At 35.6% G+C, this 15,636-nt stretch overlaps 1 protein-coding gene across 1 annotated transcript; it reads right to left on the reverse strand.

Moving 5' to 3' along the window:
* Positions 1 to 5,642, reverse strand: LOC137715156 (glycerophosphodiester phosphodiesterase GDPDL3-like). Its single transcript, XM_068454392.1, has 9 exons — positions 5,390 to 5,642; positions 4,466 to 4,759; positions 3,640 to 3,755; positions 3,020 to 3,521; positions 2,656 to 2,694; positions 2,222 to 2,506; positions 1,643 to 1,785; positions 738 to 1,221; positions 1 to 585 (listed from the first exon to the last, which is right to left on the reverse strand). Exons 1-9 carry the CDS (start codon positions 5,487 to 5,489, stop codon positions 290 to 292), a joined length of 2,259 nt encoding a protein of 752 aa, XP_068310493.1. The 5' UTR covers positions 5,490 to 5,642; the 3' UTR covers positions 1 to 289.
* Between the last annotated feature and the right edge of the window lie 9,994 nt (positions 5,643 to 15,636).

The following is a 15,636-nucleotide window of genomic DNA, read 5'->3' on the forward strand; positions in this document are numbered from 1 at the left end:
AAAACTCTTTCACACCCAAAGAATACATGATGATTCATGAGTACAAATACACCCACCAAATAAAAAAATACGACATAAATAAGCACGAAGATATCCAGAAATTTACGAGGAGAAGAATGAGGAATTTAATTACCTACAACATCAAAAGCCTGAATGCACGGCTATTCCGTAGTCGAGTTAAAAATAAAATAATGATTAGCTAGCCCCGTTATATTCATTCAGCAATATGCTCCAAAGCAAGAGCAATAAGATGGGTAACTTACAATATATGAGCAACTGCCTCACAGTTTCAGAACACGAAAAGAGCGGCAATCGCCATAGCCAGATACGAGAGGTAGAAGCATGCGGCAATCCTAGGCTGCCCGGAAGGTTTAGGTGAAGCTCCCACTGAAGATCCACCAGTTGGCGCAGGAGCCTGGGCGTTAACGGAAGGCAAAGGTGGCTCAATCACATCACTCTCCCTCAGGGTTGGATTTGGAGCCTCAGCAGGAGGCAAATATGCAGAGGTAACAACTTGTATCAGACTGGCTGGCTGAACAGAACTCATGTAGTTAGGTATTTCTTTTTTACCTAAACACCGGTTCTCTGCAACAATCAAGCACCAAAATATTAATCGCTGACGTATATTTGGTAATCTTAGCGGCTAAAATGGACTTGCCTTCCGATAATAATCTCCAAAGCACTGACGTATCTAATATCATTCGGATTGAAAGGATTGTATACAAGTACACACTTACTTTTGTATCTCGCCGCCGTTTTGGGGAAGTCTGTGATAACACCATCAATATTGGCCCCCAAGACAAATGAATTGATCTCCACAGTTGGATCTGAGAAGAAGTCCCATGCTTGACTCACAAACTCGTTGCTGAAGAGTTCAACATAAACTGGAAGCTTAGCGGCTTGTAGTTTTGATACAACATCTGTTACACCAGTAGTAAATGCCTCGACTTCAGGAAAGATAGAGGCCTTCTTGATGACCACAGAGTCGGCAAACTTCTTGATGTCCTCAATAGTTGAACTAGGGGCATCACCAATTTCCTCTTCAATTTTGTAAACAAGTTCATAACTGGTTTTCTCCTTGAATTTCATCAGAACAGAACTATTAGCGGACTGAATCTTGACATCTAAAGCTGTCTGATTATCAAAACCTGCTTTGCTCAAGGTATTCATGACTGCATCAGTTATACTTAATTTCTGCTTCTCTGCAAGATACGCTGCATACTGAAAGAAAGCAGTACAAAATGTTACCGCCATAAGAAAGGTTCGAATTGGGGTGACAATGAACAAAAAAGTCACTTCAGACCATTGAGAAACAGAACCTTGGGCATTGAACCAGCCCAATGTCCAAAACAAATGACTGTAGATGAGACATTTACAATTTAACTCCACTAGGATATATTATCCAGCCATATTTGCAACCATTAGTTAGCTCTCTCATATCCACCCATCAACGAGATCCCCAACGCCAGGTTTAAAGTTGTAAGGAAAGAAGCGCAGGATGGGGAAGAAGTGAGAATGATAATGACACGGTGAAATTGTATTTGGAGTCCCAAATAGGAAAAATAACTACTGAAACTTCCCAACAACCAAAGCATGAAATCATATCATAGGCCAAGCAGTGAAAGATGAAGCAAATACCCACCTCTATGTCGATCAAGACACCAGAAAGAGAACTTGACCTCTTTGCCAAGGCCAAGAAATCAGATAATGTCAAGTACTTGCCACCAGTTTTGGACATTGGATTCCGGAACAACGTGTACTTTGACCAGGGATTTGATATTGTTGCTACAGTTAAAATAAGAAAAAAGATAATACAGAGTGTCAAATTATTGTTCACGAAAAGTTTTCTTGTTTATGAATTCTTATGAGGTAACAAACATTCTTGAAAAGGGTCTCACTACATGGCATATAAGAATTTAAGATATCAAGGTAAGTGGTCATGCGTAAAATTAAAACTCAGTGGCACTCAAGAAATACAGGTGTATTAGAAAGTTGGAAACTTTTACCAGTGACTTGTTTAGAAAAGGAAAAAAAAAAGGAATGTTCATCACCAGTCTGAGCTATATCATAATCTATGAAACGGATGTCTTAAAAATGAAATCTCATATAGCCTTAAAGGTTCTATGGTTTGTGAAGAGATCATATAAATACATAAGACAGTAAATTTCAATGCCGCAGTGATAAGCAAGCAAATGAGATTCTACTCTATTTCTCTACTTACGGGTCAGGCCTTCAATGTCTTTCCATGCTAGGCTAAAGGTATATATTCCACTGCCAGCCTTAATTTCTGGAACAACCATTGTGAGGCTGCTAAAAGGTGATTGAGCAACTTTCGTGATATCTATAAGATTTATAGAACTTGCGCAGAATGGTATTCCATCCTGGGATATTTGTACAGGACAATCTAGTACATCTACCCCATCTGCAATTGCTTTTTCATATGCCAAGTCAGTACAACTTGGGAAGTCTCCACTTGCTCCGTATTTCGAGATAACCAAGGGCTTGGCTGGATCATGAGATAGATGAAAGAATAGATTAGCAATAATGCTCAGGTATTTGCGCATGTCAATATAAAAAGTCAGAATTTATGTATATCAACTCAGCAGAAAGAAAGGGTCAGTTTTTTAAATCTTATCATGACGAACAATGATGTACCTTGTCCTGAAGCATTACTTCCAAGATGAGCAAAACAATCTGCAGTAGTTAAGAGAAATCATCATCATCAAGCACAACTTCAATTCTTTAAGTTGCAATAAGCAACAAATAATTAACGCTTAAATTAACTTTCCACAAGTTTTTCCTTGTGAAACATTTATAACTAACTTAGATCAGTTATAAGGGATCATAGTAGAGAAAAAAAAAATTTGTTCATATTAGGAGCTATATTGATTTCAGTACCTAGATTGTTTGGTCATTTATATGCATCCCACGATGCATTAAAATTTTAACTTTCCTTCAAATGATATAGCGCTACGTACTAAAAAGAACTAAATCTTATGAACAGGAAAAAGAAAATTACTTATGGCCTCAGATGGTGTTATTGGAAAGTCAGACAGCACACCATCAACACTGAAGTCACCATTGTCAATAAATTGCAGGTACTCGGACACTGGATCATAACTGTAATTGTAAGCTAATGGATAGTCATTCACAAAATCTGACGCAAATACTGTTAGCCCTTCTTTATGAGCATCCGTTACAACTGGAGTGTGAGGCTCTAAATAATTATCCTTGGTGAAAGGCCATATGTAAGTTTTAGGAATTAGAATTCCGGAGGCAAATGTCTTGATAAATGTGAGATTCTTTAATAAAGAACCATAAGTTTGGTTGGTTGAAGGCTCTGTCTCATCTTGTCCCAAAAACCGAAAGACCAGCTTTGTTGCACTCGGACTAACCCGTGCTTTGATACTGTTCAGGAAAGCCACCTCCGGTGATGAGATATAATTGATAACCACTTGTTTAGATACAGAAAGCACATAGTTTCTCATACTCAAGTTGTGTTGTGAGAAGAAGATATCATGCTGCAAAAGCATTAGAGAAAAGACATTGCTTCAAACAAATATAGAAATCTAAAGGAAAAAGGTTAAAACATGAGTGCACAGTTCTAAAGACAAGAGAAAAGTATAGTTTATCTTATACCTGAATATTCAACCATAAGCCTGGAGGTTTGAACTGCATAGCAACATCTTCGTTAAGGAGAATTGGGTATTGATTGCCGTCAAACCTATTAGTTCGAGAATATATCCCCTGAGTAACTGTATGGGTAACAAGAAATTGGTAAGAAATAATAGGAGTCAACATGAATGTTTCTGTCAACAATACAAAATAGTAGTTAACATACACATTGTCTTTTGTTTTCGTTGCGATATATACATTCTATGCACATAAATACATGAAATAGTATATGAGGTGGTCAAGCTAGCATGTTATCTCAGATATACTTGTAACATTGTAAATATTACTTATGAAATTGTACATATGTAGTGTACACAACATAGTAAAATATATATATTGTCATAGGTGTATGATGTATCAAACATGACATGTTTGGATTGTAAAGTTTTAAAACTTGAATTTCGATCTTTTGATGTGATTTTGGACTCTTATTGTGAGTTTGAGGTGTTTGAAATGGGGTTGGGTTTAGCTGTAAATTTTCATTATTATTTTTTGCTGTTCCAACTCAATTTTATGTTTCACCATGTAGAGGCAGCAACATGATTAATTCACCCACGTAAGCAAATAAGAAGAAAAAATTCCCTTGAAAACGGAACATGAAAAGGCATAATCTTCAAATTCAACAGTCAACCGTACATAAAAACATATAAATCATAAATAAAAAGAGGGAAAAAAAATGCAAATTCCTTTTTGCTACTTCTATGTTCAAATAACTTGGACATGCACAGCCTTGTTAAAATCATGACCATTAACAATATAGCAGAAAAAGTTTCAGACAATTTGCACTCACCAGAAACAGATGCTAGGTCGTCCAAAGTAAAATCCACAGTAAACCATCCTTTGGTAGGAACTCCATTAACTAGGTAACTTTTATCCCTTTTTGGCAAGACCATGTCAATATTGGAATTATTATTCAGCAAGAGATGTGGAAAGCAAATTCCAGCTCCATCCTTCGTCAACTGAACATCACACCATAAGACTGCATCCTGTACACTTGTGATCAACGCAAAACTGAAGGCCGCAGAACTATAACCCGGAAAGAGCCCTGAAAATCCCCCGCGTGCTACAACCTTAGGCGGATCTCCTGCAAACCGAACCAATCCAGTTAGCTCACCGAACATAAAGTGGGGAAAAGTTGTACTACAAAAATATTAGAGCCCCAATTGGCAGCAGAAGCAAATTCTGGCAAATGTTTCCATTTGAAATCACTGGAAATTTATGAAAACTTTCCCAAAGATCGTCGCTTCAGGACGTACGAGATTAAAAGCGTTCGAATTTTGAAACCCATGTTTCACAATCCCTGGAAATTAATATACTCTGGAAAAACCAATTCTCCAAGACCTGGCCGGAATTCGAATTCAATCTCAGTGTCACTTTCAGTCTGTATAAATCAAGCGGCTTTTCGGCTTGGAATATCGAAATCAGGGAAAAAAGCAGTACAAAAAAGGAAGATCACAAACTTTCCTTCTCCTTTGTCTATGAATTTGCAAACTTTCTCCTCCTACTCAACAAGCAATACACTTAATTCCACTAAACATGCACAGTCACTAGATACTACGCAATTAAGCGACGACTTTCTATTTTTAACTTCCTCAGTCTCATAATAAATCCCCGTTCCTCCATTTTCTCAGCAACCAAACACAAATTAACAAAAAATTCAAGTAAGATTTATAATACATGGAGCAAAACAGAGGCCGGAGCTGTAGAGGATTACCGCTAAGTGTTTTCCATTTACTAGATCCCTGCGCAGAGACCAGAGCTACTACTGAGTGAAGAAGCAGAGCAAGTGCAACCAGAGCGCGTGAGTTACACATTGCCGGAGAGGCCGAGCCGGAAAATTACAGAGCTCGACAACTTCCGGCGGTCTCCAGACGGTGCCGTTCAGGTCTTCTCGGGAAGTGTGAGATTTTCTCAGCTAAGAGAGAGAGTAGTGAGTCCAGAGAGAGAAAGAGCTGTGAGCTCTGAACCTTTTCAGTGTTTCTATTTATATATCAATTAATTTTTTACATTTTAATTTAAATTAATTAATTGTCACTTAGTGCAATAGTTTGTTAGTATTTCTAAGGTGTCGTAGTTTCAATTCTCGTCAAAACTAAATTTGAACCATGTTATTACAAGTTCATTGTTAAACTAAGCACAACCTCTCATCTTAATATAAACTAACATTTACCTACATACTTTGTGTGTATTAACACATTTTTTAGAAAATGAGAAGAGGGAGAGAGAGAACGTGAGAGGAGTGAGAGGTTTTTTTTTTATTCTTTTTTTTTTTTTTATAATATTGGGGGTATTTTAACATCATATGTAGGTGAGGTTTTGAAGAAAATTTAGTTGTGTGAAATTACATTTCTGCCTCATATTTCTTATTCATGTTTTGTTTTAATTAAAGGGTTAAAATGGTAATTTCATAAAATTTTGATTGATAATAAGTGTTTTATTAATTATTAGAGATAACATCATTTGTTAAAAAAATTTAATTAATTAATTAATATTTGGTTTGTGTCTAGGGGGTTTAATTAATTAAACGAAAATGTTAACATCAATGAAGAACCAAGGTCCAAGTGTGAAGTAATTAATACGCGCTTCCACGTGGTGTTGATCGACAGATTGAGCAAGCGGGCTCCGGAGACTGCTTTTGTGAGCCGGGCGCATAGTGCGCACCACTGGTGTTTGTCGTGACTCGGCCTTGTTTTTAGTGGAGATGTGTTTGGAGGAGAGAGAAGGATTTGAAGAGGAAGGTCCTACGTGTTTGCCGTGAGCTCTTGCTACTACGATTACACGGTTGTCACTGTAAACTGAAATTTGGTTAGCTGATAAGAAAAACAAGCGATACAATAAAAATAATATTAATTAACGTACAAATTAAGTTTTATAAACCAATTGATGACGTTGTTAATAATTAGATTATTAATTAAATATGAATTAACATACTTATTTCTTATTTGTGACATATTATTTGATTTAAAATTTTGATTTACCTATTACTACTCTTTCTACCAAATTCTACAAGAAAAAAGAAACACTATTACACTATCGTTTTAAGTTTTTTTTTTTTTTTTTTAGGTAATTGAATTAGTTTAACTTGAGCCACCAAAAATGTACAAAATGAGAAATTAAAAATAATAATATCATTCTTACAAAATACTTTTAATCTAGAGTTTAGGACATTTATTTTATTCTTATTTATCAAGCTTGAACATCGAGCCGAACTCAATTTTAACTCGAGTTGTTTCGTCAAAAATCTCGAGTTGCTCACATATTTTACGAGCTGAACATACTAATGTTCAGGTTTGTTTCTTATTCGAGCCGAACTAGGCTTGGCTTGATTCTTTCACGAGCCGAACCCAGCGCGAGTTCGAACTATTTCGAGCTAATTTACAACCCTAGTAATTAACTATCCCTCCACTTAACCTTTGTTGGTGGAATTGAAATTTTATTTGGGAGAAGTAATAAAAAGTCCCCCACAAAACTTTTTTCATCGAAGAGTACTCAGATAACTTCTTTATTATTAATGACATTTTTATATTACAAGGACAAAAAACAAAAAGTTAGTCACACTTAATCAGAGTTTTAGGTTACAAAAATGTCTTGAACAATAACAAAAGTGTCCTTAATATGTGCCCGTAATGATTTTAAAAAAAGTTTTATTAATATTTTATTAAAAAAGTGAGAAAATAAATTATACCCTAATTTTAAGTTGGATTCACTCACGTTGCCTCTTCCTCCCTCCCTCCTCCCTCCGTCGCCATATTTCTTGTCAATTTTTTTTAACTTCCTTCAGATCGTCGTCCATGTCCATGTCCATACTCTCAGATCATTAAGTAGCGTTTCCTTTAATTTTACTGGTGGATAAAAGGAAAACTATACACAAATTGAATCTGATTTGGCCTCTTCTATTGGAAGAACAGTCAATATCCTCACTCAAAACTCATTTGTAAATCATTAGCAACAGCATTTTGGCCTCAAAAACAGAAATCTCCACACTTTTTCTCGAGATATAGAACATGAGGATGGGGCGTAGGTGATCATGTGTTAATAAAACAAGAGAGTCACCACATTGAGAATAAGTTACATATTACGATTAGGTCGTTACTTGGTGTTCCGTGTCAATGAAATAAGAACATATGAACAAAACTTAATTGCATATCTTGATTTAGGCTTATTTTTAAGTACGCTTCTTTGAAACTCACTTTTAATCTTTTACCCCCCAGTACTTAAAAGTGTCGCTTTACTCTTTGAAACTTAACATTCACTCGACTTTGATCCCGTTGCCCTCTTAAAACTCAAAAGTCATCATTTTAATCTATAAAACTCAAAATTTGTTTCACGTTGTTGCCTTTATTCTGTTAATTTTTTTTTGTGAGTTTGATTTGGATACACCAGACCAAAATAGTTAATTTATTTTTATATTTTTCCCTCTCTGCAACTCAAGCACAATAACCCAAAAAAGAAAAAAATTCATTCTTAATTTCTTTAATTTACGAGGACGAGTGCAATTTGGTTATCTGGTGCACTGAGCTTGTGGATTGGTAGGGATCTGCGTGAGGGGTTCGTGGATTGGATCGCAAGGATGGCCCTTTCGTTGTCAAAAGATAGCTTTGAGTTGCTGTTGTACACGGTGTGGGGCATCTGGACTGACCGAAACTCTTTATTATGGTGGCGTGTAGTCTCGAGTCTAGGAAATATCCGTTTCAGAGTGCAGTCGTGGCAGACAGAATATAAAAAGTGGCATGGTAGTGAACTAGGCTACAAGATGAAAGAGCCTCAGAGGTGGTGTAAACCAGATCAAGCGTGGCTGAAAATTAATTTTGACGGGGCATGGGATGAGCATCGTCAAATGGGTTGGCTGCGGAGTGGTGGTAAGGGACACAAGGGGGAAGTTTGCGGAGAAGCTTGGGGATGCCCAGCGGCAACTAGAAGGAGATGCCTTAATGGTGGTGGCAAGTATTCAAAAGGAGGCTAGCGCCAATTTCACTTAATTTGGCCACATCATTTGATGATGCCCGACGCTTACTGTGCAATGCTTCTCAGGGTAACGTTAGCTTCTACAAACGGGAGGCTAATAAAGTGGCACACCGTCTTGTAAGGTTTAGCCTCATCTCCGTTCTTGAGGTGGCTTGGTTTGGAGACCTTTCAGATATTATTTTAAATGTTCTTGTAGAAGATAAAATTTAATTTAAGTTTATGTTGGTGCGGGATGCTTTTTTTTTTTTGTTTTGGTAAATTACATTTTACCACATCAGGTTTGAGGTCTATTACAATCTCATACAACATCTTCAAAACATTTCACTTTCATACCTTAAGTACTCTTTTATTTCAACATAATACATCCGTTATATTTTTCATCCAATGATCTGTTAAGAGTTGACGTGGCAGCCACATTTGTACCACGTGACTGCCAAATTTGAGCCATGTGGTAAAAATTAAAAATATTATAATAATTTACCCTATTAAAAATAATAATAAAAAATAAATAAAAACCCAGTTCCCTCCCGACCACCTCCCTCTCATCATCTCTCTTCACCTCCCATCCAAAAACCTACCCCACCTCCACCTCCCCCGCAACCCCCCGCCGCCCCTCCCCCCCCCCCCAGCCCAAAAAGCACCCACCAATTATAAACTATCAGCTTAGACATGCATAATGAAGCAAGAAAAACAAAAATCCTTACTTTCCTTCTCTTAATCCGTCAAACAAAGCAAAAGCAACACCAATTTCACAGCCTTACCAAAAAATCAAAAACCCAACAAGCTAAAATCCCTAACTCTTCAAATTTCTACATTATTGATGGCGACCTAAACCACAACACGTGGATTTTAGCTTGTTGGGGTTTGCTCCGACATCGACAATAAGGGCAACGGTGTGTGCAGGATGACTGCAGATCATCGATCTAACCAGAAAACAATGAGCGCTTCAAGCGAGACTAAGGGAGGCAGAGTAATTGAGGAAGACGATGCCTCAAAATGGCGTCGTTGCTATCTTCAGTCGACAAATCAACGCTGCTGGCGATAGTGACTTTATCTGGGGTGGGCGACGTTGACGCTCCTGTCGATTCAAAGCGGTAGGTTGGAGGCCATGACTGATTCGGAGAAAGAGGGGCCGAGAGATGCGGCCTTGGGTTCGCCAGTTTGGAGTTTTCGAATGGCGTAACAATGGCAGCGATCGATGAGATCTCCCTCGTGCAAGAAAGAGTGTATTTTTTTCTCATTAATTTCTTCTCGCAGCAGTGTTGCCGGAGAGGATCGTCGGTGTTCGTCACGCTGCTTGTGGATTCAGTGGTAAAAATTTGTTCATGAACTATTTTTTTGTAAATCAATTTAAAATAAGCCAATTAACTCCTCACATATTCAATAAAATTTCATTTACTTTGTCATCAGATACTAGCATGACTTTACTCTCAAGAGTAATCAAGTGCTAATCACGTGTTAGTATTTGCCGATAATGTCGATGAAATTTCATCCAATTTATCGATGAGAAGTTAATTGATTAATTTCAAATAGTTCAGAAAATTAATTTACCAAAAAAAGTTCAATCAAAAGGTAAATTTAATTGGGGTAATAGTTTTGAGAGTCAAACGGCAGCATACTCCACTAATATTCTTAAGTTCATAATATTATCTTGTTAAGGATAATGGTATTTCCATAGGGGAGGATCCACATCTGATGGCTTGTTGATCTCCAATTGGTTTTATGTGTTGTTTAACGAATAATTAACTTGTTAATTAGAAACTGACATGGATATGTATGACATCTATAGATTAATCACAAAACATGATTTATAAAGGTGTTTAATCGATCGAAAACGTTTTACCGACACTGATTATTATATAAACTTAGATGTCGAAGTTAACTTTGTTCAAGACTCATTGATTCCAATTGCTAACCTATTGTGTATGTCCAAGCCATTTTTGTCTTTATTCAGGGCAACGTGACAAATACTTTCACATAAGTCGGTTATATACTCATTACTGTGAGAATGCTTCTCAGGGTAACGTTAGCTTCTGCAAACGGGAGGCTAATAAAGTGGCACACCATCTTGCAAGGTTTAGCCTCGTCTCCGTTCTTGAGGTGGCTTGGCTTGAAGACCCTTCAGATATTATTTTAAATATTCTTATAGAAGATAAAATTTAATTTAAGTTTATATTGGTGCGGGATGTTCTTTTTTCTTTAGACCGGTTTAATATTGACAAGGTTGTTATTGAGGCTCATGTTATGCACCATTCTTTAGTTTGTATGTTTTTTACTATTATCAATGAATATCGTATTTTCCCTTCAAAAAAATTCTTTATTTTAAACTTAATCCTTTGTTATTGTTGAATCTAACGCATTGGTAGAGATTTATAATCAAATACATTAGCACATATGTCATAGTCTTATTGGATGATGGATCCCACAATATTCCACATGGGCTACTTTTGAGTTTCATGGAGAAGAGAGAGAGAGAGTTCACAAGTCAAAATAGAATGAATTTTGAGTTTCAGGAAGTAAAGTGATGACTTTTGAGTTACAAGAGTAGAGTGAGATCAAAATTGAATTTCAATAGACATAGCTAAAAAATAAGTTGTTTATTTATTAACACAAGAAATCACAGTAACGATGTACCTGTGTCATATAAATCGTTATTCAATCGCATTTAAAGTAACTTCACAATAAAACAAGTTCATGGTCCATATGCATTAATAGGCCACAGCAGATCAACCCCGGCGGGTCAATGAACAAATCAACAGGGTTAGGATGACGGCTGGCTCGAGCCGGCAACCCGAAGCCTGTGACTTGGGTGCGCCAATTTGATGATCAGCTGATTGGAGACAGCTAGATCTGGGGCCCACAACAACCAAACTGGCAAATACCTACATGGCGCACAATCATTTGGTGCCAAACTATGAGGTCAGCGGAACGGAACGCGCAACGCGGTTCATCTTCAAAGTGGGACGCATCACCAAAATCCCTTGTTGAAACGGGTTCATGCTTATACAGTGTTTTTTATTTTAATTGTTGAATTAGACGCTATATAACCGTGAACACATTCGTATAAGTTACTTTCACAAACGTACCGTATAGATATAATCATAATTTATTTCAATTTTATTTTTTGTGAACTTTCGCTTTTCGAGTGGTGGTGACTGGTGAGAGGAATGAAAAAAAGGCCTTAAGAAGATCATGTGCCTTTGTTGTAAATTGAATGAAAAGTGTTTCCGAAAAGAAAAAAAAAATTGAATGAAAAGTGGAAAGAGATACCTTCTTTCCAACCATCTTTGTTTAGGTGAATACGCTATTAGCAAGCATCTGGCTGCGACAGATTAAATTAGAGCTTTCTTAAAACAATAAGAATTTAAATTATGACAGAGAGGCATTCTAGCTCGTCTATGTGCAGTATATTTAGTATATGAATTGTAGAATATAAACGGAATTTTAATGTCATTTTTTATAAGATTTGATGTCCACTAAAATAAAAGTATCTCTATTATATTGCCGTACTAAAAATTTACCTTTCTATTAGTATATCTTTGTTACAGTTAAAAATCATAGTCTTGACCTAATTTATCCTAGTTCAAACATCCAGCTACCGTCACCACTTTGGTGTAATCCCAAATACCTCCCTATATATGATCCAAATAACTAACCAAAACTCTCAATGATAATCGATGATCCAAATCTCCAAACAATGACAATTCATGCATATTCAAACTTTCATCTAAAACAAAATATTATATATTACTAAGGTGACAACTAGCTGTTGGAATTTATTAGGTTTATTTAGGAATTTAATTAGAGATTTGATTGACTTGATTTTGTATTAGGGTATTTTTGCCATTTACGTATTAGGGTTTCTTAGATTTATATCGCTATAAATATAGCTTGTAATTTAGTTTGAGAAGTAAGTGTGTCAAGATGTAGTCCATTAGCCGTCTCAACAGTGTTTATCTGTTTCCGATTAATAAAACATTCTTCTTAGGTTTATATCGCTATAAATATAGCTTGTAATTTAGTTTGAGAAGCAAGTGTGTCAAGATGTAGTCTATTATCCGTCTCAGCAGTGTTTATCTGTTTTCGATTAATAAAACATTCTTCTTAGTTTTATATTGTCGGTCTCTGATTTTCAACTCTAGCTAGCTATGTCCTCTTCATATGATCATCTATGATCCTCCTATTGCATTGCAGTATTGCACAATTAAGATTTTATTTGTCCAAAACCTCACTTAATCCATCTTAAAATTGTTAAACAAACGATATTATCTATACTAAGGGAGTAAGGGAGTAGGCTGAGTCTCATAATGGGCTAGCAATAATATGATTCAAATTCATCTTTACGCGAGAATCAAACCTATGATCTCTCACTTACAAATAAAAAAAATATCATTAAACCATAATACTAAGTGACTAACCCATCTTAGATTAACATGTGATAATAAACCTTACTCGAAGCAGAAGTCAAATATTCAGACAAGAAGAGTTGTGGACCAAACCTATTTTTCATCTTTATTTATTTTTGGTTATTTTTTGTTTAGGAAGGTCACTAGAAATTTGTAGCACAGAGGAAGAAATTTGGGTTGGAATGAGTCTAATAAAGGGAAAGGAACATTGACACAATGGATGTGATGTGAATGTATGCGTGTTGATTTATTCCAAATTGGACATTGACTCGACCGTTGCTATTTTTTGTTCCCGAAAGTTCTTTCAATTTTTTATTTGACGATGATATAATTTATATGAATATATGTATTTAATATAATAAGATGGTGATTGTATAATTACATGCAAGTATTATAATCAGTTACGTAATTTTTCTAACCATAAAATAACTTAACCTAGTCGTAAGTTGGTCATTGGAAACAAATTTTAATTGAAGTGAAAAAGCAATTCACAAACCTGAGTGTTAGCTCTCCCCATCCATTGAATTTTAAATCTTCATCTTCGTAATTCAAATTAAACAAATTTTGTCTTTCATTCCGGAAACAAAGAAAAAAAAAATTGTATTCAAATTTTTTTCATTCGACAATTCCAACGAAGTTTACAATTCATGTGCAATTGGTGTATTTTTATCTTTTATTCATTTTTATGAACCATGCGTGGAGAACATAGCATGCGGTGGATTGCAAGTTCACATAGAAAAAGTACTAGTCATTTTTTGGCGGTGTAGTTTAATTTGAATTTCGTTTTCACATTATTTTTAGAAGAAAATAAAATATCATCAATGGTCACATTTAGAGAACACATTCACAAATGTTGGGAGATAAAGAAAAGTTATAGCAACTTTGTTTTTCTCTCTAATTTCCAGCTAAGGCTGAGGTGCTCCTTCGACCAGAGATTCCTTTATGAATAAGTCGTTATACAGGATTTGCCCCACACATTGATATTATTGGCAATAAGGTGGTCCAAAATTGTCTCAGCATCTTTGTTGTTTTTCATCAATGAAAAAACCCAAATTCTAAAACTCAAGTGCTCAGTTTTTTATTCGAATTTGTCTTCGGTGGTTCAGCTTATCAACTAATCAAATTTTTTAAACAATCGTCATTGTTATTTCCAGGACTCCCGGACTGTTGAAGAAAAATTGTTTGAAACCAAAAATAAGAATTCAAGTGAGTGACCTTTGGCCATGAGTGTACCAAACTCTAAATAATTTCTACCAGTTGTGTGTAGAGCCAGATGGGAAAATATTGTGCCCCAAAGTTAAGGAATGTATGCAGTATTTGGCAGAATGATTTATTACAAGTCAGTACTATTATTATGTTTAAGCATGCTGCCAACCAGATAAATGCAAATGAGTATGGTAAATGGTAAAGTATCATTGCTCTCATAAATAACAATCTGGCCATCCCAAAACTCCACTTGTTTAATTTTTTTAATACCAAAATTAAAAAAATTAAAAAAAGAAAAAAAAAAGAAAATTAAAGTTGTAATTTTCTCATGATTAGAATTCACATATTGTGGGATACCTAATATTACGGTCTGGTGGTATGCATCTTCACTTGTAAGTAAGAGATTTTAGGTTCGAAACTCGTGAATGATGAATTCGATATCAGATTAGGTTGCTCATTGTGTGGTTTGGCTAAACTTCCTCATTCGTTAATATAAAATATATCGTTGTACTAAAAAGAAAAAAATTCACATTTTGGTGGATGGCATGGCGTTTCTCACGTGTGGCAACAACAAAATATGGGAAATGCTTGGCAACATGTCAAAGAAAATATACAGTAAAGTCAAGATGAAAAAAAACAAAGGCAATTTTCAAGTGAGAGGGAGATCCACTACACAAAACAGGCCAACACGAGCCCAAACAAGTAACTGTCAATTCATTCACTTCAGAGTGGCACTAACTTTGAGACCTTTCTTTTGGGCCCGGCTCTCAATTTTCGGGTGCCTGGTCCACTCGACCTGCACTGAGATCTGCTCATTGTTAGATTTTCTTAATCAATGAATTTTGTTTTCGTCTTATAGTTATTTCATAGTGTTTGAAAGTGATTTTACATTGAAAACGTTTTTAATAAAAAGTGATTTTAGAACTAATTCTTAGTGAGAATTAAACTTAATCTTGAAAAAGCATTTAAAGTATTTTGTAGAACCGTATAACTAGTGTTTCTTCAAAAGTATACTTCAAGTGTTTTTGGAACCCAAAAATACTTAAGTACACTTGATATAAGTCCAATTTTGTGAGTCACTATTGGGTCACTCTTTGGGTTAGGACCATTCATTGATTATCCATTTAAGCTTTTTCTTATTATCTTTTTTTCTATTATTAAATAGCGATAAATGTCATTTTTTTTTTGTCAAACTAAATTACTTTCATTAATAAAAAGACTAGTACAAGAAAAAGAGAGCTCAAAAGACAGCCCACAACCTAAATACAAGCCCAACATCAAATAAGAAAATACAATAGAAAGGCTCAAAAGTGGTTAGTTGAACAACAACAAAAAACCCTAAGACTGGAATGAAAACCAACAACCACTAGTTGCACCTCCATGG

Source organism: Pyrus communis, chromosome 14, assembly GCF_963583255.1.
Source record: "Pyrus communis chromosome 14, drPyrComm1.1, whole genome shotgun sequence".
Classification (NCBI taxonomy): Eukaryota; Viridiplantae; Streptophyta; class Magnoliopsida; order Rosales; family Rosaceae; genus Pyrus; species Pyrus communis.